At 36.6% G+C, this 25070-nt stretch overlaps 1 protein-coding gene across 7 annotated transcripts in view; it reads left to right on the plus strand.

The window, feature by feature from the left end:
• Positions 1–25070, plus strand: part of GPD2 (glycerol-3-phosphate dehydrogenase 2) — a 164025-nt gene that overhangs the window by 84333 nt on the left and 54622 nt on the right. For all 7 annotated transcript variants that reach the window (XM_049712711.1, XM_004276794.3, XM_033400028.2 and 4 more), the window contains exons 4-6: positions 12066–12190; positions 13691–13788; positions 14797–14960. In XM_049712711.1, coding sequence (XP_049568668.1) covers positions 12066–12190; positions 13691–13788; positions 14797–14960 — 387 coding nt within the window. The remainder of the gene's footprint in view (positions 1–12065; positions 12191–13690; positions 13789–14796; positions 14961–25070) is intronic.

Genomic DNA, 25070 nt, shown 5'->3' on the forward strand with positions numbered 1-25070 from the left:
CAGTTTGGGAAACTCTAGTTCAGGTGACTGAATAATGGAAAAGACTTGCTAACCTGTAGTTCTGTCTCACTCTATTAGTCAGCTTCGGGAAAGATATTATGAGAAGTTCTTTCAAAATGGCAACAGGATATATAAAGAAAGAAATTTTAGTATGGAACACCAAGGCTCTTACATATGATATATTTAATGATTTGCTTCTTTTGCCTGTGGTTATTAGTGTGGAGTTTGGAATCAAAGAAATCTGAGTACATATCCTGGCTGAGCTGCTGTATCAGATGTATGTATGTGTATACACACACACACGCACATACACTTAAGCAAGGTACTTAATTTCTCTAAGGTCCCTCATCTTTCAAATAAGGAAAGAAATATCTTCCGTTAATGATTGTTATGGGGATTAAATGCATAATCATGAAGAGGATTTAAAACAGTGCTTGTCACACAAAGTAGAAACTCAATAAATTGTAGATAGTATTATAGCTGCCATTAATAACATGAAGGCAAAAGACTTTTAGAACCAATTGTCCCGGAGAAATAATCCTTTGTGATTATTTTTAGATATATCACATTGGACTGGGTACTGCTGCAAGGAATTTTGACTCCAAATTATTTTAGTTACTCTATAAGGTTCAGTATTCATTGCAGTTTCATATTCAGTGGTAATAGTTTATTACATGGAATAATTTTTCTCAGATTAAGTTACTACCACACCCACCCTAGACTTAGTTACTTTGCATATCTGGTAGATTTTAGTTTTACAGAAATGAAATAAATTTCGTGAGATTAGGCACACATAAGCCAAAAAGTACACTAGATTTACTGTGATTGCACAGGACCCCCACTTGAGTTTTGATCCATGTAGACATCACAGCCTAGGTCCTTTCTGTCAATTCCAAATAATGGTAAATTCACAATAATAAATCCTGGAACATACTCAGTTTCCTGGCACACCCTAATAGTTATATAATTTTGTCTCCATCCATAGTTTATAATTTAAGCTGCATTATCCTGGGACATACTAAGTCAGATGGAAAGAAGGGTTGAAGTTACCTCAAGGTGTTTGAATTCAACACTCTTCCCTGGAGTCCTGGGAAAGAGAGTGTCAAGAGAAGACACATAGGCAGTGTAATGGGAGGTCTCGTTCGGGACTGCCCCAATTGTCCTGGGACTACCCCAGGGCTTAGAAGTTACCAGATGACAATTTTCTATGTCCAAGAGGATCGTTTCCCCAGTAGCGTTCAGAAAAATATTTCTTGCTATCTCCACTTATGTTCATGCTATGTACTGAAGTATACAGCAGTTCTTTTTCTTTCATTTCAACAAATATTGGCTGAGTGCCTGCTTTATGCATGGCAATATTCAAAGTACTACATGAGAATACCAAGATGTTTGATCCAGGCTCCACCCTTAGGTTGCTCCAAGTTCTGTAGTAGACTGAGTTACCCTATAGAGAATATGTGCCTTTCAGGAGGCTTGGGGGCATTGTTATATCTGCATAGAATGGTCTGGAGAAAGCAAGCTGCTATTTAGCACGGGTAGAATTTTAGTAGGCAAACATTGCTTGCTGGAAGTGTGCCAATCTGAGGGAGCATGTGAGAGGAACAGTGTGTGTGGGAAACAACCCGTGTTTCAGTTGGGATCACCCAGGCTGTGCTGGGGAGGATATGAGAGGAGTGCAAAGGCAGAGCTGGGCCTGGGATACCGGGGAAAGGCCTTTGGACTTTACTGAACAGGCCCTCTGAGACAGTGAAGAGCATTCGTGATGAGGAAAGGATAGGCAATAAGGAAGAAGCAGGGGCTAAACTTTTAAGAGATCTAGAGACAAATAAAACAGAAAGGACGTAACTTGCTGGTGTAGTAGGATATGAATAAGGGAGGCAATATGTGCAAGAATTGTTTCTTCTTTCTTTTCTTTTTAAGATAGGAGCCATCTGAATATTTCTGTAGACTCAGAAGAGAGCCTTAACATGCAAATAATAGAAGGCTGCATGTGGAACAAGCTCTCGGGAAAATACGCGGCATGGGATATCAAAGATATATCTTAGCTTTGGCAGGGCAAGAAGAGACATTTCTCAGAGACGAATACAAAGTGTAAAGATTCTAAGGCATAAAAGAGGGAGTCTGTGTGACTCTGAAGAGCTATTCTTAAACACTCAAAAAGAAGTGAGATGTGCTACTTATGGATAGGAGTAGGGACTTGGATGTAGAAAAGATTTAGAGAATGTGATAGGAATAGGGGTTGCTTTGCTCTGGTTAGAAAAGGATATCTGTGTGTGTGTGTGTGTGTGTGTGTGTGTGTGTGTGTGTCCCCATGTGTGTCTAATATTGCTCAGAGTTGGGGCAGAGAAAATACACGATAGGGTAGAATCCCAAACTGAGAACTGACTAGGTAGCAATGACAGAAGGAGAAAATGAGAAAAGATTCCACGAAGGCAAGAAATTGTTTAAATGGAAACTTAGGACTGGTAGGGGGAGGTAAGGGGAGTTGGAAAGCCAGCTTTCCCTCAAAGAGTTAGGACCGTGATTGCAGTAGCAAAAAGGCAACTACTGATTAAGTGCCTTTTATTCCTTTTCTCCTTTTGAAAAGTCTCACCTATATTTGCTTTTGTGCATTTTTTAGGTATCTTTTTAAAAACATAGATAAGATCATACTGTAGTCATTACTTTGCAGTGTGTTACTTTCAAATAACAGTGTAGTTAATCAATCTTTACATGTATATGGTATGCATTGTTTTCATGGCTGAAAAATTCATCCCAAAGACGTTCTTGTTAATGACTCTTTAGGTGGTTTCCAGTTTTTTGTTTTGTTTCATTCTGCTGTTTGAAACAATACTACTTGAGAGTCAACTGCTGAACCAGCTCTGGGAATATAAAGACTAATAAGATGTGGCCTTGCCCTCGAGGAGCTTATAGTTTATTAATATTTGCTGAACAAACATTTTTCCTTTGGGCAGTAAAGAATGTTACCTAGTACATTAGCAGACGATTGTGGGTGATGACAGTGATGATGATTTTGAAAAGATAAGAGTTTTCAGAGCCAGAATGTTGACAAGATTTTTAATACTTATAGTTAGTAACAGCTAAGAAAATGATGTACTTTCAGTATCTCCTGGCATTTCAATTGCTGTCTTTTAAAATAATTGACTGACTGTCTTATTTGATGTATACGGAGTTACGATTTATAAAAAGGATGGATAAACCATAGTTTGTATTTCCTTTATTATGCTGGTAGCCCTCTGAGGGTAGCATTTATAATTAAAATGTATAGAGATGCTGAAGTTAATCTATATTTATCCTTTTACTACAATTTCTGATCATATCAGTAGCCCTCTGAAGTGTGAAATAATCATGGGCATTTGGTTAATGAATTGTGCATTGTTGCTGTTCATTCATGGAATTTGCTCTTTTATTATATTTGATGCTTCACTTAACAACAAATTTTGCTTTCTCTGCGTTTGATATGTTTTTACCAAATTATTCCTGACTGTATCCATTAATCTTTAGTCACATTTGACAAAAATAAATTACTGTGATCTTTTAAAGTTACCAGTAATAATTAGATTTTTCAGGACATCAAAGTTTTGGGGGAACTGCTAGATGTTAAAAGGCTCGTATAAAAATGTTTTCACAAGGTTTTTGATGAAATATTGTGCCTAAATGCAATTTTGGTAATGGATAAACAAAGACCGTAGAAGGAAGAGAAAAAGTCATGAAGTTTTCATAATGAACATTTATTTGCATTCTTACCATCTGCATTTTCTTGGGAATCAGTTTTTCATTTGTTTCATTTGGGAGTATTATTATATAAACATAATATGCACAGCTCTCCTCACGTTCTCCTGTAGGTCTCTAGGATCAATAGGAATTGCTTCTCTGGTTAAAACCTCTGTGGCCAGTCCCCAGCCTCGAAGCACGATGATATAGGAGGCACTTTGCCCCAAAAAGAGAGCTGGAATGAAGAGACTCTGATAAATATAGTCACTCCCTCAGGGGGCTTCAAGATGTTTTTTTCAGTTCTTTTTTGTTATTTTATGTGATTTACCTGTATGTATCAGGGGTCAATCAGTACAATTTTGGTTTAAAATCTTATTTATAAACTTAAACTTTATGGCTTCAAAATTCCAGAGAAGACTGCTTCTTGCTAGAAGAAAACATTAATTGTAGTTCTTTTGTTTAAAAATGTGTATGTACTTCTAGTTTATGAATGGTGCCTGGCTAGTAATTCCTGAATTCTCACCACTGTTCCTTCGAGTCTAAGACAGTATAGCATAACGAGTAAGGACACAGGCTATGAAATGAGAACCAAGTGGGATCAGTCAGCTTCATCACTCACTAGGTCCATGACCTTCAATAAGTGTTCTAACCTTACAGAGAGCCTCAAGGTTCTCAGACATAACGGAGGATAACAACAACACTTCTGCATAAATAAAGGTTTGTGAAAAGGAGCAGGTGTGTGCATTTTTAATTGCATTAAAAACTGCAGAAAAGGGAGAGCCATGGAAGATAGTGCATTTTGGGAATTACACATCTCCACCCCCTTCTACCACTGCCCCTCTTCCACCATGAGGGCAGAGAAAATCCTATTTCAGGACAGTAGAATTGCAGCAGATGAAAGTTTGCTACTTACTGGACACTGCTAATTAGACTAGGTTGCAAATTGCTACTAAAATTAATCTGGAAATTTGATGTAATTTAGTGATTATGTTATAGTGACTGTCTGGCAGGAGTAGGGTGGGGAGGGTTAGAGAAACTGTGCCAAAGGTATCTGGAAAAATCAGCCTTTGAGATTTACTAGATTAATTTTGAAAAAGAATAATGATAAAGCAGATAGAGCTCTATCAATATCGAAGTGTATTCTAAAGCTACTTTAATTAAAATAGTTTGCTAAAGGAACGGAGAGATTAGCGGAGCAAAAGTAAGAGGCTAGAAATAGATCTGAATACATAAAATTTAGGATATGGTAAAAGCATTTCATATTTGTCATTATTGGTTGTTTAATAAGCAACTTTGAAGTATCCACTTTCCCAAATTTATATTTGTATATATTATGTATATTTATATTCTGTTTATCATGCTCTCTGTTTCAAGGATTTAACAATAAAACACCACAAACCTATTAGAAGAAAGTATATGGAAATTTAAAAACATGGAGTAAGACAGGTGTTTTTAAGCATGACATCAATAAAGTCATTTTCCTTTTGGCAAATCCTGTTAAATTTGATTTCATAAAAATTGAAATTTATCTATGGCAGAAATATAATAAACACCTGTGAAGTTGGAACAATAACATATCAGACAGGATTTGTTTCATATTGTTTTCAACTTTTCTATATCCTTTTGTTTCAATATGTCTATGATGAAACACAAGTAACTGGATTCTTTTTTTTTAACACTTGATAGATGGAATCTGTCTTTCAACAGGTGAATTTGGTCCATCTCCATTTATTTGGATGCCATGTGCTTTTATTTTGTATTTTTTACCTTACATCTTTTTTTACTTTGCTCCATTTCCTTCTTCCTTTCCTCCATATTAAATCAGCTTTGTATCACTCTCTGTTGCCATACATTAAACTCTATGGATACAGTTGCTGCCACCTTCAAGTCCCGTCAGAGACTTTTCTCAAAACCAAATCAAGGCTCCTGCCCTGTGTTGATCTTGGCCAGCCAGCTGGTGGTTCCCTGGCCCAGGTACTGCTCTCCAGGCTGGGTCCATCTTCCTGCCTCCTGGGCATGTCCCAGCAGATAGTCCACAGCCCCAGACAGTGGTCAGCAGAAGCTTTTCCACCCTTCTTCAATCCCTGGATTCCAGCACTGGTCTGTCTTCTTCACCTCTCCCTATCTCTTGCCCTTCAGGAACTGAAATCTTGGTTACCTTTGCCTGTTTCTAGACCCAGATTCCACCAAGACAGAGGCTTTGGGCCTAACTACTGTGCTCTGAGTTTCTGCTACATTTCTGGTCCATGAGGTGTTTATTTTTGAATCAACCATGCCTTAAAATATATATATGTATGTGTGTACATAGGTATGTATGTACATATATATATACATGTAAAAAACAAATATATATATATATATATATACACACACACATATATATAATTTTCTCTGTGTTTGGAGAGGAAGAGTTTAAAGCTGAACTCACAGTGGCATATTGGTCAAAATTTTACCTATAAGCAATATTTATAATAGCAAAAAGAGTGTGGTATGGTTTAATAAATTGGGTCCATTCAGTTATTCAGAGAGGTTTATAAGTATTTACAGGGATAATGGCTAAAATGTATTGTAAATTGAAAAACAAGTTGTGAAGAATGAGTTTGTTAATTGTATTTGTTTTTGAAGCAAAAAAGTACACAGGTTTATCAGCATAAAAAGTTTCTGGTAGAATATATGGGACATTTTTAATAGTTAAACTTGGTTATGTCTGGAGTATATTATTCTCTCTTTTCATCATTTTACATTGTTTGGATATTCCTTCTCTCTGAATACTGGCTGTTTTTATTATAAAATAATAAAAAGTAAAATAGTAAAAAAGTAAATAGTAAAATAGTAAAAAGAGAAAGCAACAACGGCAACTTCCTTATTCCCCTGAAACTCTATTATTATAATTAGTGTTATGGCTTAATACATTTTTGTGCCTCCATAATCATGTGTGAACTTAAGGGACTCAAAGTATGTTAATGATATGTTCTAACTTAGCATAGTATCTCCATTAATGGTTTATATGTTTCTAATAGAAAAATAGAAATAGGTATAATAACCAATCCAATATTATATAGTTCTGTAAAATGTTAACATTCACTGTTAGAAAATACTAGGCTTAAAGCATAGAATCCTGATCATGAGGGTTAACAAGCCAGGGTTGCTTTGCAGCTTTACAGGTGTGTTATTTTTTAGAGAAATTGATACTAATGTACAGAGTGTCTAAACTTTTTGATTTGTGTGTTATTACCTGGGTGCCTCTGGTAGTTATTTCATAGCTATTACTCTGCCCTTTCTATTTAAAAATAGTTAAATAATGCCATATCTGAAAATTTATTATAATGAAATAAAGATGCAGAGAGTTTAAATAAAAATACAATCTTGCAGTACTGTGATAGCGAAGGTAGGAAATAACCCAAATGTTCAAAAACAGGGAATTGAATAAATAAATCATTGTAAATATTTAATGTATTACTGTGCACACATTAAAAGTGAAATTATAGAAAAATATGTATTGACATTGGAGAGATGTTTACAATAAATAATGTTAAATGAAAAAAATGGAATGTATCATATGATCCTATTTTGGTAAAAATGTGCGTATGTGATTACATACATGCACAGAAAATGTGAACATTTAAACACCCGAATGTCAACTGTGGTTATCTCTGAGTAGTGTGGTTACAGGAGGGTTTTATTTTGTTCTCTTTACTTCTCTGCATTTATTATATTGAGTGTGTTTGCATGCATAAGATAATCAGTAAAAGGTATTAAACTATGCTTCTGTTCTATTTCATGTTGTAAAAGTTAAATGTCGTACCATTCCTCCCCTTAGATAGTAATTATCCCTCTGTATTCATCCAACTGTCTTGATCCATGAATTGGTTTAGTTGGAAGTGCCTGGCAGCTAGACATTCCCGCTCAGGGCAGAAAAGGCAAGTCTGTGAAGAGCTGTATTTCATTCACATCCCTGACCCCACCCAAAAGGTACAACTTTAACTTCAGAGATGGGCTGAGTATGACTGAAAGGTAGATTTCAAGTTGACTCTCTTCTTCTGCTATAACTAATCTTGTTCTTCCACCAAAGAATTTCAGAGTAATCTCACTCCAAATATTAATACTTTACCACTGCAGTGAAATTCATGAGAGTAACTACTAAAAGCAATCAATTATAAAAACAAAAAATCAAATAATCATACCACTCCCAAATGTTCTGGTTCATCTCAGCAGTGATAGAACATATTGCTTTCCATAAAAAGTAACTTCTGAAAAGAAAAGAAACAAGCAAAAGCTATTCCTTATAAAATCTTGAACAAGTTTAGTGAATTATCATACACGTACAGAGGCCAGCCCTTCACTGGTGGGCATGTGGGGAGGTCATTCTTTCCACTCTGAGGAAAGATCTTCCCCAGTGCCTCACATCCAGCTAGGCACAGTTGCTGGAAGCCTGGATGCATTATTTTCGGTCTCCTTCAAATTTAATTATTTTACCTAAGATGCAAAATGTTAGCATTGAATGTCACTTAAAAATACTGTTCAAAGACAAATATCATATGATATTGCCTATATGTGGAATCTTAAAAAAAATGGTAAAAATAAACTTATTTACAAAACAGAAAGAGAGTCACAGATGTAGAAAACAATCTTATGGTTACCAGGCGGGAAAGGGATGGGGGAGGGATAAATTGGGACACTGAGATTGACATATACACACTACTATATATAAAATAGATAACTAATAAGGACCTACTACTATATAGCACAGAGAACTCTACTCAATACTCTGTAAGGAGTGCAGAGTACTCTATGGAAAAGAATCTAAAAAAGAGTGGATATATGTATATCTATAACTGATTTACTTTGCTGTACACCTGAAACTAACACAACATTGTAAATCAGCTATACTCCAATAAAAATTTTTAAAAAGTACTCTTCATTCTCTTTGAGAAGATAAAACAGTGCTCTCTCTTCACTTCCTTGCTTTATACTGAAACAAAACAAAACAAACTAAACTCTTATTTTCAGACTGGAGGTGGAAAAAAAGTTTGGATTTTTGAGAGGTGAAACAGGAAGGAACATCTTAGGTAACGGAATCATGCAAGATCATTATAAGACTTTAAACAATTTCATTGTCTTTGCTGTAGTCGGTTAATCAGTTAAGGCAAAAGCGGTTGTAACTTCTAATAATGTCTTGATTTTGCAGTACTTTCCTCCTTCCTCATTCTATTATTCTCATCCAACAAAAACGAGAAATCCAGAACGTTTAGCATAAAAGCAGTTGAAATTTTTAAAATGTTTTCTTTTTAAGGTTTCAAAAACTTTTGGTAATACTTTTAGGTTACATGGTACTTTAATATATCAATTTAGCTATACATTTAGAGACTAAATTTTTATTTTTTATTTTGCTCTGGAAGGAGCAGTATCACTTCCCTTCAGAAGTTCTGGTGGGTAGCTTGACGATATGACACTGGAAATAATGGGACAAGAAGAAACAGCCTGGTTTGACAGAGAAGCCCATTTTAACTTTTGTTGGTATTCACTAAGGTTTTTCACATAAGTACATGTGAATAACTTTTTTAAATGTCCAATTCTTGCAAAAGCAGTTTTGAGGCTTTAAAGTGTTAGCTCTCACTTAAATATCCTGAAATATCCTCCTGAGATGGCTTGCTAATTCCTAGAGTAGTTGCCTGCCTCACACTGTGTCAGTTTGGGAAAGAAAAAAAAACCCATCCTGATAACACACACCCATAAAATTCTCTCTTCATATCACTCTCCAATTACCGTCTTCTGCCTTCTGAGGCTAGACTCTCTATCGCCCCCCTCACGCTGTGTGGTTCCCCTAGAAGGTCTCCCCGCACTCCAGCCCCTGAGTGACAAGCAGACCCTAAATAAGCTGGGCCATTTCAGTCATTTGCCTTCTCTTGCTTAAGCTGATCTTTGCCAGTGATAATTCCCTTGCTCCTGCCCTCTACCCATCTGAACACATCCTCCTCTGTTGACTCAGCCTTTCTCCAAGACCCCATCCCAGATACAATTAAAATAACTACCTTGGCTGTAGTTGTTGTTCACACAGGGAATTGTGTCACAGTCTCTCACAAGCTGCAGTGCTTCCTAGCAACTCATATGGAGGTTGGCAGGATTCAGATCCTCACAAGTTACTGGACTGAGGCCTCAGTTCCTTGTGACCTGTTGACCAGGGGCTCTGTTGGTTCCTTGACTCAGAACAAGACAGGTTGCTTTATCCAGGAGGAAGTCGCAGTCTCTTGTAACCTAACCATGGACGTGGCCTGCCACCATCGTGGCTGTATTCTGTTAGTTAGAAGCAAGGCACTAGCTAAGCCCACACTCCAGGGTAGGGGATTACATACTAGGAGGTGGGGCTAACTGGGCACTAAGGCATCTTCTCCCACAGGCTGTGGGTACCTTTGGGCAGGTAGGAGCCATAGGCTGGATGGGAAAGCTGCTTATCCCCTCTCAGTTTTATGTCCCTGCCTCGAATGGTGTGGGCATCTTAATGCCATGACTGATTCCAAGACTGGAAGAGAGGTGTGTTCTAAATAATTCAGCTCTTAAATGCCATTTGAAAGTCAACTTCCTCATCTGATCTTCAACTGAAGAAAAATGGTATATTTTAGTACTGGAAGAAGAACTCTCTGTGTCGGACTTACTAAGAAAAGGTGATAGAGCTCACCAAGACAGTGCGTTGTAAGAGAGATTGCAAATGTAATCTCGACTAAGCAATTTGGGGTTTATATCCTGAATTTAATTTTTGACTCACTTTAGGATAAAGAGTCCTCTGCATTTTCAAATGCAGCACCTATGAAACTGTGCTTCATTTTGTTCACTTGCCTCTCTGGGTTGGGAGCTGCTTGACAGCTTGGTCTATGTCTATTTCATTTCTAACACCAGCACTTTACCTGGCACTTAGGCTCTCAAAAAATATGCACTAATATGATGTATTTTTCTGTGTGTTTAATACATCCTGTACTAAATTTACTAAGCATTGCTAGAGTTTTCATAGTTGAGAATTTTACACATCTTTTTCTGGCATAAATGCTTAAAAAGAGTGACCTGGGTCTATGATATCTGTAATTTCTGTGTTATTTTGCTAGTTCATTAGAGCATTAGCAGTTTTTGCCCTTGAATCAAAGTTCTCTACTTTTCTCTCCACAGTTTCCAAATATTTTGTCCTTTTGAGTCAAGGGAATTGCCCTGATTTTATGATGACATTTGGGTACGATATTTAAACTGTTAGAAGTTATAAAAACGACCCTTTGGTATTAAATGTAATAAATGGCTCTGAATTGAATACATGCACAAGTTCTCTTATATGAGCTTTGTGAGCCCAAACTGCTCCAGTTACATATTCTCATTGTAATTGGATTCTATGACATTCTCTCATCCCCCAAGAGTATGGCAGGCCATGAAAATTTCTTCTGGCTTGGTGCTGATGTATACTTCGGGTCTTTTGAAATTTTGGATTTCATATCTAACTAGTGTATGGAACTTGTAGTAATGTTGGTCCTCCCAGTCCTGAAGAGGCAGGGGTGTCTCTGCAAGAAAACAAAACAAAACTGATTTCATTCCCAAGAGATTTATTGCAACCCTCAAAGAAAGCCAGGTTGGGAGGGATGATTTTTAGAACTGACTTGTCTTTGTCCAGCCTCACCTTTACCAAGAATATTGTCTTTTCTTTACTCACGGATACTCTGTACTGGGTTCATTTGTCCTGGCTTGTGTTTTTCTTTGTAGTTCTACAATATTGTGCTTGCGTGTCTTCAGTTAGACTGTAAACTCCTCAGCATCAGAGGTTATTCTCTTCTTTCTTCTTCTGTTTCGATATCTTTGATCTCTTTTCCCATTTTATACCCACTTTCACACCACTCCAGAAATAGGAACCGGCACATAGAGGGCTAGTCTCGATTCACAGTCGCTGCATCAGAGTTGACTGGAGTTGAGAGGCTGGCACATGTCTGGACTCTCGTAGTGAGGGATGAATGTGAGTTCCAGAAGGCATCGGTAACAATACTGAGTTAACTATACATGGTTAAAGATGGGTGCCAGACTCCCCTTCGACCCTCGAAACACACCAGTGTATGTTACTGCCCTGAAATTGCACTGTAATATTTTCTAGCTGTGATTCATTCACAGTTTAATATGCTTCTAGTTCTGGTTTGACTTTTCCCCCAGGAAGAGACTAAAATCTCTTCATTATAATATAGACAGCGTACTGCACTTGGAATACAAATTTATCCATGTTCAGAGTAATTTTTCTTGTGACTGTCTCTACCCTGGAGAAGTGCCTTTAATGAATTACATACAAATTGTGTAATTTAAGAAGTTAATTTGGTTTTCTGGTTACACAGGACTAAAAACAGCCCTTGTAGAAAGAGATGATTTCTCATCAGGGACCAGCAGCAGAAGCACTAAATTGATCCATGGTGGTGTGAGATATCTTCAGAAGGCTATCATGAAGTTGGATATTGAGCAGGTAATTGTGTATGCTAGTTGTTGAACAAAAATTGCGACTGTGCTTTTTTCTACCCAATTAAATCAGTTTTTTTTTTTTTATGGCTTTTAACATTCCTTCCTATTGGAAATACCTATTTAGTGTATTCTGCTGGAGTGTCTTTCAGGAGAGGTGTGCCATTTTTTTTCCTGTAGCATTATGTTTATGGGTAATCAGGGGTTTTTTCTACACAGGCATGTCAAAGTAGCAGATTTACAAAATCACTTTCGGATGTGTTACTTTTTATTCTCGGTACGCGGGCCTCCTACTGCCACGGCCTCTCCTGTTGCGGAGCTCAAGCTCCGGACGCGCAGGCTCAGCGGCCATGGCTCACGGGCCCAGCCGCTCCGCGGCATGGGGGATCTTCCCGGACCAGGGCACGAACCCGTGTCCCCTGCATCGGCAGGCGGACTCCCAACCACTGCGCCACCAGGGAAGCCCTGGATGTGTTACTTTTAACAATTGTGATTGTTTTGTTTTGTTGTTTTCCCCGCCAATGGCCACCAAATTGCTACTTCCCAAGCAGTTTCAAGGGAACTGTGTTGTAATACATGAGGAATATTAAACTGATCCTCTTAACTGCAGATGCAATCATACTGCATATTGTCACTGACATATTCTTAAGGAGAAGATGATCTGAGTCATGCTTTTTTTTATGTCACACTCTGTTGTGTCCAGTCTGCCACCATTTGAAAACTGCCAAGGCAGTGTGGAAGATGACATTTCCCAGAGGAGTTAAAAAAAAAAAAAAAAAAATCAACCGAACTCCCTATCTGCTTTTCGTACATGAAAAACACAGCAGCACTTACTTGACATTGTCAGTTTTGAATCTGTCCCCTTTTCTTATGTGTCTGTTTAGCATCATGATGGATGTGAAGAAAAGAGCATAGGGTTTAGAATCAGATGACTTGTGATGTGTTTCAGCTTATTTATTTAATTTCTATGAGCCTCGGTTTTTTTCTTTGTAAAATTAGTATTATGATAGTAATGCTGGGCCTTCAGAGAGATGTAATGAGGACTAAAGACAAAAGCTTTTTAATGATAGTCTGTAAAATACTGTGCAACTCTTAAGTATCATCTCTGCTCGGGCTAGTGGAGGCAAGAAGGAAACGTTTAACATGAATCTGAACAATCTGTTATCTCTTACATGAGAAAATATAATGGGGGACTGAGAAAAGGGACAATACAGAGAATGCAAGATAAATTGTTACAATAATCTTGTAACTCAAGTCAGGAAAATATCTTACACCTGGGAACTCTGACAGCATGTTTTTCTCCTATGCAAATACAGTTTAAGGTTTCTAAAAAATCTTTCAGGTTGACAGCATGATGTATTATTAGAAATTTGATTAGGAGGGAGCTATCCTTGCTCAGAGGTAGAGAGGTTTCTGTGTATCAATCAGTTGGCAGGGTGTCTATTTGCCATTTGAAAATATTATGATCTGTTATTGCCAAACTAATTTTCTCTGTTTTGCTTTTCAGTACAGGATGGTAAAAGAAGCCCTTCATGAGCGTGCCAACCTACTAGAAATTGCTCCCCATTTATCAGCTCCGTTGCCTATAATGCTCCCAATTTACAAGTAAGCCTTTTGGTATCATCTGTATACTCTTTGCTTATCTGAGGTCAATAGAACAAAGTTTCAATGAAAATAGTTCCTCAATGTGTATTTCTTAATGTAGTTTTAATTAGTCCTAATCTTTCATCCTTTTAAAATATTTTCCTTTGTTGCATTTTAAAAAGTGTGACTTTTCCTATATTAGTCTCTGCTGACCCACCTCTAAGGGCTAGCTCTTGAAGGCAAAGGAGGTTGTGTTCTGCACTATAATTAGTAGTTTTTTACTCCAGTTTCTGAGAGTATATACAGGAGCAACTACATTTGCACTGGGGAACATAAGAGGGTCATTTGCAGACTAAAATGCAGAGCCAGAAAGAATCCTGCTGCAAAATCTGAACTGACATATATCAACTCCAAACCCTAAGCCGTTTTGTGTCATTTTAAATTTCCAAGTTAACCAAAACTGAAATTTGGTTTGGAGGTGTCAAATAATCAAGTTATTAAACCCAATTTTCTAAATGTTGTTAGAGCTATCCATCAAGTTGACTTAAGATGGAATACAGGTGGTAGGAAATACAGAATTATGTAACTCTGCTAGCTGCATAAGTCTTGTGGGGCCTGGAAGCAGATTTTATAATTTTTGTCTATATTTTATCATAGATTTCTTAGGATATCTTAAGCCAATGATTCTCTACCCTGGGTGTACATTAGAGTCACTCTGATCTTTGCCCTAGTCTAGTTAAATTGATCCCTAGAAGCACGAGGCCCAGGCATCTATATTTATTTTTGATGCTCCCCAGAAAATCTAATATGCAGTCAGGTCCAGAACCACTGCCTTAGAGATGATCCATTTACTTTTATAATTCAGCTGGGCTGGTGTCAGAACAGGCAGGCCCTTCTTTTGTTTCTTTTGCAGTACACTTCTAGGTATACTTTGCTTTTCTTAATAAAAAGCGTCTTGTATCTTAAAGTGACATTCTATAATGTTATACTCTGTTTCTAAAGAAACCTTTTCCCCTATTTATGCTGTAGGTGGTGGCAGTTACCTTACTACTGGGTGGGAATCAAGCTGTATGATCTGGTTGCTGGAAGTAATTGCCTGAAAAGCAGTTACGTCCTCAGCAAATCAAGAGCCCTTGAGCATTTCCCAATGCTCCAGAAGGATAAACTGGTAGGAGCAATTGTCTACTATGATGGTATGTGATTTTTTTTTTTTTTTGACAAGATACTTTTCTCCCACTCGTGACCCTTACAGCATATTCTTAACGAGACAGTTTTGCATCCTAATTAATGTTAATCTTACACAACACACAAACATACATGTGCACACTCCACATAGTGTTTTGCTTTTAATATTGCTTGTTTTTGCATATTCCTTTTCTTCTTTGATTTCGACTTTGTATCTCATGGTTGGTTTGGTTCATTTTCCATCATTATGTATTTGGTCACCACCTTCATCCCATTTAATTTGTTACGTTTGCCAGTGAACACTTGCCTTATGAATATATTATAATGTTGAAAGCAGCTGAGGATCTGTTAGGTTTTCTAGATGAAACCTCTATTTTCAAGGGGTTATAAACCTGGAGAAAAATGCCCCCTGGGCTGAAATTGACATGTTTGTATTTCGCACAGGGCACAATTCTTGAACATATAATTTATGTGAGAAGGTAGATGAACATTGCATCTGTTAAACCAGTCCCTCAGGTTTTAATGCTTATTTTATTGTTGTTAGATGTTTTCTAACAGTGACATTATCTAGTACCCATTGGCCACGTGTTCAGTGTTCATTCTTTGTGTTTGTGTGTGTGTGTGGACAATACAATTTTGTACACTTTTATTTGAAGGAACTAACCACTTAATATATCTCCAGATGGACCACAATACAATACAAAACAACACAGGAAAAGCCATTTGTGAAGTTTTACTATAGTTTTAAAGGGTGAATGGATTTTAAAAGTAGTCCAAGGATGTCTATTTATAAAGAAATAGCTGGACACAGATAATTATACATGTTCAAAAAGTCTTAGAAATTTTGTGGCACAAAGGCCCTATAGGGTCAGTGAGGTTTTTTTACCCCTACTATGTGATCTTTTGTATTTAGTGTTAGCTATCTAAACTCTTAACATGAAGAAGTGTTTTTGTTGTTTTGTTTTTCCAGGAGACTTTGATATTTATACTTCATAACATGGGATATCCTTAAGGCTACCCCTACCTTTTTTTCTTCTTCTCAGTGTTAGGTTTCTGAATCAATTTAGCTGTCTTTCAGGCTTTCATATATGAATGCAAAATGTGTACGTGCAGATGGGGCAACGGGGATAAACCCAAGAAGATGTGTTAGGAGCAACAATATTAGAAAAATGTTAAGGGTCTTAGACAAACATTAAAAGCTAGAAAATTCACAGTTTACAGTGCCTTCCAGCATCTAAACACCACGGGGTGGGGGGCACTTAACTACTTTTTTGGTGCCCCTGACTGAGCCTACATGTTAAGGGACAATCTTAACTGTGAATATTCTTTCTCTGCTTCAGACCCTTAATGTTAATCCACTGTAGTTTGTTGGGTGACTATATTAAAGAGGTTTTTGATCCAGGAGGAATAAAAAGGCATTCTGCAAATGGCCCCCTGCCCATCCTGACCTGAAAGTGTTTGTGCCCTTTGCCTCTTAGTTTCAATCCCTCCCTTGCAAGCTCTCTCAAGAACTTGGCCATTTTCTCTACCATGTGATATATTGAACACGAACTACTTTTATTTGTTACTTTTATTTTTTTAGCTTGTGCATATCTGAACCTCCTTGAGAGGAATATTAGTGGCTGTCATATCTGAATTTGTGCCATCTGTGTTATGTTGGTTTGATATTGTTATGAATTATAGATTCTTAACAATTCTACATGGAGAAACCAAGGGAAATCTGTGTCATATACTGCAGGAGAAACACTATCCTATTAGAATCAAGAGGAAGAAGAATTTCTTTTATCTAGAATTGGCTTTCATAGCTTGTTACAGGTTGCAAAATTAGGAGTTTAGCTATTGAAAAGTTAAAAATTATTATTTAAAATAATTTCAGTTTGATATTTGAAAATTGATTGTGAAGCCCAAGTCTTGAAAAAGTAAAAATAATTCTAGTCACTGGAAATAATTTCTTTTTAAATCTTGTTCTGAAATGATGCAGGTCCAACTACGTCATGCCTGAGGCAAGACAAAACAACAATGTGAAACAGTGTAGTTCTATGGTTTCACAGCTGTATTCACAGATAGGGCAACTCTTGTTAAAGCTAATGGTGTGATGAACAAATTAAATACCAATATAGAAATAAGGTAGAAAGGAACATATAGTAAAGGAATTAAATGTAATAAATGTGTGCTCAGAGAAAGGAAGGGATGGCTCACCCTTCAACCAGAAAAATAACATTATTATCCTGCTACCAAAGTATTTCAGAGAGGAAAATATACTTCCTAAGCATATACCATTGCAATTGAAGTCTAAACATTGTAATTTATAAGATAAACATTTCTTGACAACAACAACAGCAACAAATACTCTTCTTCTTAAATAATCATTATGAGAATGTAGTAACAGTCTCCCAAATGATTTCAAAATGCATTTGGGCTACACAAAATAACTTTTTTTAACTTAAAAAAATAATTTATTGAGGTGAAATTTACATAACATAAATTTAACCATTTAAAAGTGAACAGAAATAATAATTTTTATAATTCCCACCTTGGGAGAATCTTGATCATAATGAAAAAGTGGCACAAGTAACTAAATGAACTTTTAAAATCTACAAGAAATTTTGCCAATTAACAACTCTGATTAGTTATCCATCACACAGTTACTTCAGTACCAGTGAAAAATGAAAAAATAATGGTGTGAAAATATAGTCAGACAGACTACTAAACATCACCATTAACATGGAGGGACCAGTGACTGAGTCCATCTTTAAGATTCTTTCAAAACTGAGATGTTAGGTCTGTAAGATATTCCCTCTGAAGTACAAAATGTACAAAGGTCAAAAAATTTTTCTTAATTATTCATGCAAACAGTTTATGCTAAAAAAAATAGTGATGATCATTGCATAGGATTAAGGCAAAGTCTTTTCCTCCACAGAAGTCCACAAAGGGAATAAGATAAATTCCACATACATTTTTTTTTACTTTTTATCTTTTTTTTTTATTGAGGGATAATTTACATATAACATTATGTTGGTTTCGGGTATACAACATAGTGATTCAATATTTGTGTATATTGCCAAATGATCACCACAGTAAGTCTAGTTAACATCTATCACCATACATCATTACAAACTTTTTTTTCCATATGATGAGGGGTTTTAAGATTTCTTAGCAACTTTCCAATATACCATACAGTATTATTAGCTATAGTCACTATACTGTACATTACATCCCCAGGACTTATTTATCTTATAACTAGAAGTTTATGTCTTTGACCACATACTTCTAAATGTAGTAATTATAGTGGCACTTCTGTGCTTGGCATAGGTACGATCCATTGCCATATTTTGTTAAACTCTGAGAAACAAACTCACATATGTGGAGGAATAACTACCATTTTTTTCAGTATAGACAAAGTAAATGTCAAATTTCTCAGTAAGATCCATTTGAAGTGAAAGTTGGGATAGGAAGTGACACACTAGGTTATTTTTTCTTCTTATATTCTGTTAGAGAAAGCAATATAGTCGCCTCACTGGTTTTCTGCCTGAGACGTGTCCTAGTATTTCCTCTCTGCTCCTTTCCATATCCTACCAGAGATCCACCAGCTGGACCCTGTCCGTGGCCATTACCACTGATCAGGGGGTCTCCACGTAGAGAGTGTTGTGACTGGTGCAACTCTCCCACGTCAGCAAAAAGTATTTAAGGCACGACAGGCTCGGGTGACTTGGCAGGCTGTGAGGTTATGTGAGCCAGCTGTGGAGGGCGAGCCAGTTTCCTCAGAAACTTACTTGGGCTTCCTCCGTCAACTTTACTTCAATCTCCCTGCTCCCAAAGAAGATCTTTGGTGCCATTCTAGTTGGACTTCAGTCATCCAATCCAGTGCACAGAAAATGAGACATAATTAAAAATCATTAAATATTTAAAACCATTAGATACCCCCATTAAGCTTCTGTAAGATGAAACTGGAGAACAAAATTACAGCTTTAAATTCTTCCTTCTGAGAGTCCAGGCGGTGACAGAGAGAGATGTCTGTTATTTCGTACCCGATGATGCCCTTAAGTATTCCTTATGCACATATGAAAATAGCAACCTACGAGAAATTACATTGGCTTTCCTAGTGTAAATAGAAGTTGGTTACAGCCATGTTTCAAAGGGGGAATTAAAGCCCAGGTTTCACTAGAATATTCATGTTTATTCCAACCTAAAACTCACAGCATACAAATAGATGAATTCAGCTCGTGAGAGAGCAAAGCCAATTTAATCTCTGGCTCCCCTGAGGTAAATGCAGCTCATGGTCCTGCCCCCACCCCCCCCCAACCTCAGCTATAATCCCTGGCTCCTGGAGGTAAAAATGCACTGAAGTGAGGAAAATTCTGCAGCAGGATATAATGATCCAAAATGACAGGGACAATAATGACAATGAATTTCATGTCTCCCAGTCATGAGCCGGAGATGCTTGACTAGGCTGACTTATACAATTAAATTGTTACAGGTACAGCAGGAGATGCAGTTAGCTGTGAGCTTTGGGGAATGAGGCCTCTGGCAAAAGGCATATTGTGGAATCCAGACTCTTTTGTTAGGAACAAACTATTATTCCTCTAGGCATGCACCCGCAACCATATACGTCAATAAAAGAAAGCCTGGGTTAAAGACAAGTCTTTTAAGGTGTTGATTTTATCTACTTTGAAAGCTTAAAAAAAAAATCAATTACCCAATAACATAAAGGTGATTTTTTTTTTTTTTTTAGTCTTATGTTTTCATTTTTGTTTTTCCATTGAGTTCTTGGAACATAAGTCAGATATAAAGATGGTGCCTTTAATTCTCATTTACATTATTCGCAAACACAGTTGTTGAACTACAATTGGGTATTATCTACTTTAAATTTGGACAGACACATTAATTTCTTCAGAACAGAAATAGATTGAATACATAACTGAATAGTGTGGACTTACAAACAAAACAGCAGTACCATTATGCAAGTTCGTCTCTGTGTTTCTTAATGCAGTTCTTGTGAGGTTGTTATGGTGATTCTAAAGTGGTTGTGTGAGCAGCCTCCTGGGTTGCACAAGGCCATCCACTGGGGGTAGGAAGAACATATTAGAACTTTTCCTTAGACCTGTTTCTAGCAAATTCCTTAGAAATGTCTGTTTTTACATATGGTTTAAACGTCTATAAGGACAATAGTACAGGTAAGTAATTTATAAATAAATAACCATATTGGAGTTATATGCTGACATTTGCTCTACTTCTGTAATACTCAACTTGATTTTTCTTTTTTGAACCACTGGGTTAGTAATTTATCATCATTTTAAGTCTGTGTCCCAGAGAAACTCTTATGTGTGGCAACCAGGAGATATGTACAAAAAGTTTATTGCAGCACTGGGAATAACTTCAAAAAGAGAAATAATTCAAATATCTATCAAGAGACGAATAAGTAACCTATAGTATATTCTCATAATGGAGTAAAATAGAGCATTGAAAGTGAATGAACTAAGCTAAGCTGAACTCATCCTGAGTTCAGTCTTAGAAGAGATATGTTGAAAGTGGCATGATAACTTGTCTCACAGTTGTAAGCATCACAGTCATACTTGGAAACTGCTTTCCAGAGTACCGTAGTGTAGTGGAAGCAGTCAATAATATGGAAGTAGATGACTTAGGATTGCAAACTTTATTGAGTCACATTACACATCTATGAATTTAGGCTTATAATGTTTTGCTCATGAAGTGTTTTGAGCTTCAAATGAATAATAAATGTAAAATAACTTTATAAGTATAAAATTATTTAAATTTTAATTGTTTTATCTGGGTCAATTTTATGCATATTGTATCGACCATCAGACTTCAACTTTTCACAAAAATGTTCTAAAGCGAAGCATTGGTTCCACAAATGTCGCTTGTATATTTAAAATTTGCAGATTCTTCCAGAAAATTTGCAAAACATTCTCAGGAGAAAGGAAAATATTGTGCATACAAACATGCTTCACATAAGTATATAATGTTTGAAATTTAAGGGTCAAAGAGCACATTTTAAAAGAACTTCCTCTAAAATTATCCGCTTCTTAGACATGATTTAAAACCTATTTGTTTTAGTATTTTCCCTGTCCACATGCAGTTTTACACTTATAAATTAAGTGAATAATTTTTATCTTGATTTCCTACTGTCAGCTTTTCCATTGTATTTCTCCTCTTGTTTTCTGTGAGTTACATAAATGAAACTGACATTATTGCTCATATAGCAGGCATATATTTTACCCCCGAATGCTGCCTTTTTGCTATTCAGTGTATCTGGATACCAACAAATGCTAAATGAAGTTTGACATGTACCCCTAAGAAACAAAACTTATAAATTGTGGCTCCAAAGGAAACCTTGAATAAATAGGACACATTTGTGTCCATCCAGGCTAACATCCAACATATGCTTTAGCTTCCTGATGATGAGACAGGGCAAAATAGCCTCTAGGAAAGTTTGCAATTGTTTATTGCTCACTTGACCAGCATGTATTAAATACCAGGCTTTTATTCTCTTATAATTAGTTTTTTTTTTTTTAAGAAAATCAAAAGCGTACAAAAGTAGATTTGATCAGGTGTAGTGTATGAGATAGTAATTCACATTGTACTCTGCATATAAAAGCTTAAAAACAGTGCTGAAATTCACCAGTAGAAGGGTATGTAGTGTATATGGTGTTTGAACAAATAGTTCTGGTAGGTTCACAGCAAGACACTTACCTCTCACACTCTTGTTGCTCAGTTGACCCTTGTTAAAAAGATGCAGAATCAAAGGCAAAAGCAAGTGTATCCAAAATCTCCATGCCCTCTTTCCTCCAGTTTATGCCTTCATCCAAAAAATCTTCATGGAATTTCCATTTTCTAAGCACTGTGCCTGGTATTAGGGCTAAATGCACTAAGGACAGAGTTCTTAGCTTTCAGGTTTTGAGAGCGTTCACTGCATATATTCCAAATATTGGGCCAAACACATGATCCTTACTTCGAATAATGTTTTGCATTTGTGTAGCAGAGTATGGTTTTCAAAACATTTTTTTCCCATAAATTGTCTTAGTTGATCAAACTCAGCATATACACTGGAATGAGATACCATGATCCCTATTTCCCAGGAGAAGGGGAAGCAAAGTTAAATATCTAGATCAATATTTTGGACATGTGGGGATGTGAAAGTAATTTTTTTCCTTGGCTAAAAAAAAAAAAACTTTAAAGATTATAACATCATGGCTTCTTTCAGCTAGCATTAGGTTTTAAGTCCATTATATGCTTTAACAAAAAATAGCCAAATATTGATAGTTCAACAAAGTATATGCATTTTTACTAAGACATATGCAGAAGTAATGAGAATAATAAAATGAACTTCCAGTTTCAACACATAAACGCATGACTTAATTTCATCTATACTCCTATTTGCTACCCTCCAGCCCCCAGATAACAAATATTTCATCCTTGGATATTTTGGTCTGTATCTTTAAAGTTAAGAAGTTTCTTTAAAATACAACCACACTTAAAATGTTTAACAGTAATTCCTTAAGGCCAAATACCTGGTCATGATCACATGTCAACTATAGTGTCATTACCTTAATTTGCTCCTGATTAAAAAATAAACCCATAAAACAAACAAAATCCTAGTTAAGGTTTATATATACCAATTCATTCTTTTTATAATAGGTTTCCCATCCCTTCCCTTGTTTCCTCATGGTTTTGTTTAACAGTTCCCCTGTATTTCCTGTACATGTTAGGCTTGTCCCATTAATCTGTTGCTGAAAAAAGAAACAACACCCAAACTTAGTGCCTTAAAACATCAATGGACTCTCGCAGAGTTTTGAGGATGGATGGGGTTAGCTGGGTGTTTTTCACCTGGGATCCCTCCTGTCGTTGCAGTGAGTTGGTGGCTGAAGCTGGAGTCTTCTGAAAACTTTCTTACCTACATGTCTGGCTCCTGGGCTGAGAAGGCTGGAATAGCTGGGGGCTGGTCTTGCATCTCTCTCTCACTGTGGCTTTTCCACACAGCTGGGTTGGACTTTTACATAGACTTCTTATGTGGTGCCTGGCTTACCCCAATGAGTACCAAGAGACCAAGTCTCAAATGCAAGGCTTCTTCTGACCTAGACTTGAAAGTCACACAATGTCATTTCTACCACATTCTGTTAATTAAAGTGAATCACAGGGGCATCCCAGATTTAAGAGACAGGACATTACAAAAGCAAGAAAAATAGGAAGCATAGTTTATTGGAAGGGGAGGAGGTGGGACATCTTTAGTGATAAGTTACAAGGAGGCTGGATCAAATTGTTTTGTCAAAAATATTTTATAGGTGGTGGTGTGAATTTCTATCACAAGTCTTCTTGCCTCTATTTTTAATCAGTCATAATTATTGCCTAGATCAATTTCAGTATGTCATTAGAGGTTAAGAGGTTAAAATGGTACTTCTCTAACTCTGTCATTCCAACTTCATTTATTAGTTGGAATAGTTATAATTTCCCTGTATCGACTCTTTGCCTACCTTGAGGTACATTTTTGTATAAAATTTCTGGATAAATGCTTGATTCTTTCCATTTATATGCTAGTTTTCAATAATAATGAGTTAGTTTTCTGTTATCCTCCAAATGTGATGAGATTTTTTTGATTATAAGTTAAACTCATGATTTTAAATATATTTGATTTGTGTCAATCTATTAGAGTTACTGATGTTCAAACTACTCTTTTCTGGCCCATGGGCACCATCTCAAATTGGTTCCTGAGCCTTTTTTTTTTTGCGGTACGCGGGCCTCTCACTGCTGTGGCCTCTCCCGTTGTGGGGCACAGGCTCCGGACGCACAGGCTCAGCGGCCATGGCTCACGGGCCCAGCCGCTCCGCGGCATGTGGGATCTTCCCGGACCGGGGCACGAACCCGTGTCCCCTGCATCGGCAGGCGGACTCTCAACCACTGCGCCACCAGGGAAGCCCTCCTGGGCCTTTTTGATAAGCTGTTAATGGTCTACGATGACTTCTGTGCTATCTGCTATGACAAGATAATCTAGGTTAATCTTGTAGCTTTCCTGACCTAGACCTGGAAGCAGCCATTTCTCCAATAAGCTTTGACTCCTTCCTGTGGGGAACGGTAATGAGACCATAATCTATTTCCTACGGATGTTCATTGCTACTGATTGGTCATTTCTAGGTTCTTCTGTAGAAAGAGTTAAGAAAAGTTTTTTGCTTAAAGAAGAAAAATATGATGAATTCTTAGACATAATTATACTTTAAATTCATGAGTACATGGCTTTTATTTAATCTCTTCAATCATACCTCCAAAAATATTATTACTGAAACCAGTTTAAGATTTTTGTTTTTTGTTGTTGTTATTATTGTTTTAGAGTATATGCCAATGGGAATATATAGATAAATTACTGTCTTTTAAAGCTACTTTACATAGTGTCTTTCAGTGTGGTTATGCCATCAACTCAGTACATAAAATCATTTTAATTTTGCTTTAGATCTTTAGGGATTTACCTTTTTAAAGCTGGGCTTTTTAAGAAAAATTTATGTAAAATACAGGGCTTCAAAGTCAAAATGAAAACAAAGACTATTCAAATGAGGCTAGCGTCTCTCCCTGTTCACTCCACCACATGTCCTCTTTTTCCTTAAAGATAACATTTTAAAAAATATAATTTTGGCATATCCTTTCATTGTGTGTGCATGTGTATGCATATGTGTATATTTTATGTACACTTTTATTTGCTCCCCCTTCCATTTCTTAGGTAATAGTAATACCTTGCTCTTTTCACCTAATACAATGGGTATTTCATTCCTTAGTAACATAAAGAGCCACAAAGTTTTGAAAAGGTGAATTTAAAAAACGATCCAGGAACCAAATTTCATAGAGTTAAATTTTATAGTCATGTTAGCTGCTTAGATCAAAATATGTGTATTGTCACAGCCTTAGCCATCAATAAACCATATTTTTAAGTTATTTTTCTTTTTACAAGTGAAAATTTATTTTGTTTCTTTGGACACCACAAAACAATGGCATATCTACTAGTTTTACCTGTATAGGGAGATAAAAATTAGGCTGTGAGTCTCAAATGCTATTATTGTCATTATTCTCTGATTTGTTTAAACTTGCTAAAAACCTAGTACATATCATCTGCTTGG

This window comes from Orcinus orca, chromosome 7 (genome assembly GCF_937001465.1).
Source record: "Orcinus orca chromosome 7, mOrcOrc1.1, whole genome shotgun sequence".
NCBI classification, from domain to species: domain Eukaryota; kingdom Metazoa; phylum Chordata; class Mammalia; order Artiodactyla; family Delphinidae; genus Orcinus; species Orcinus orca.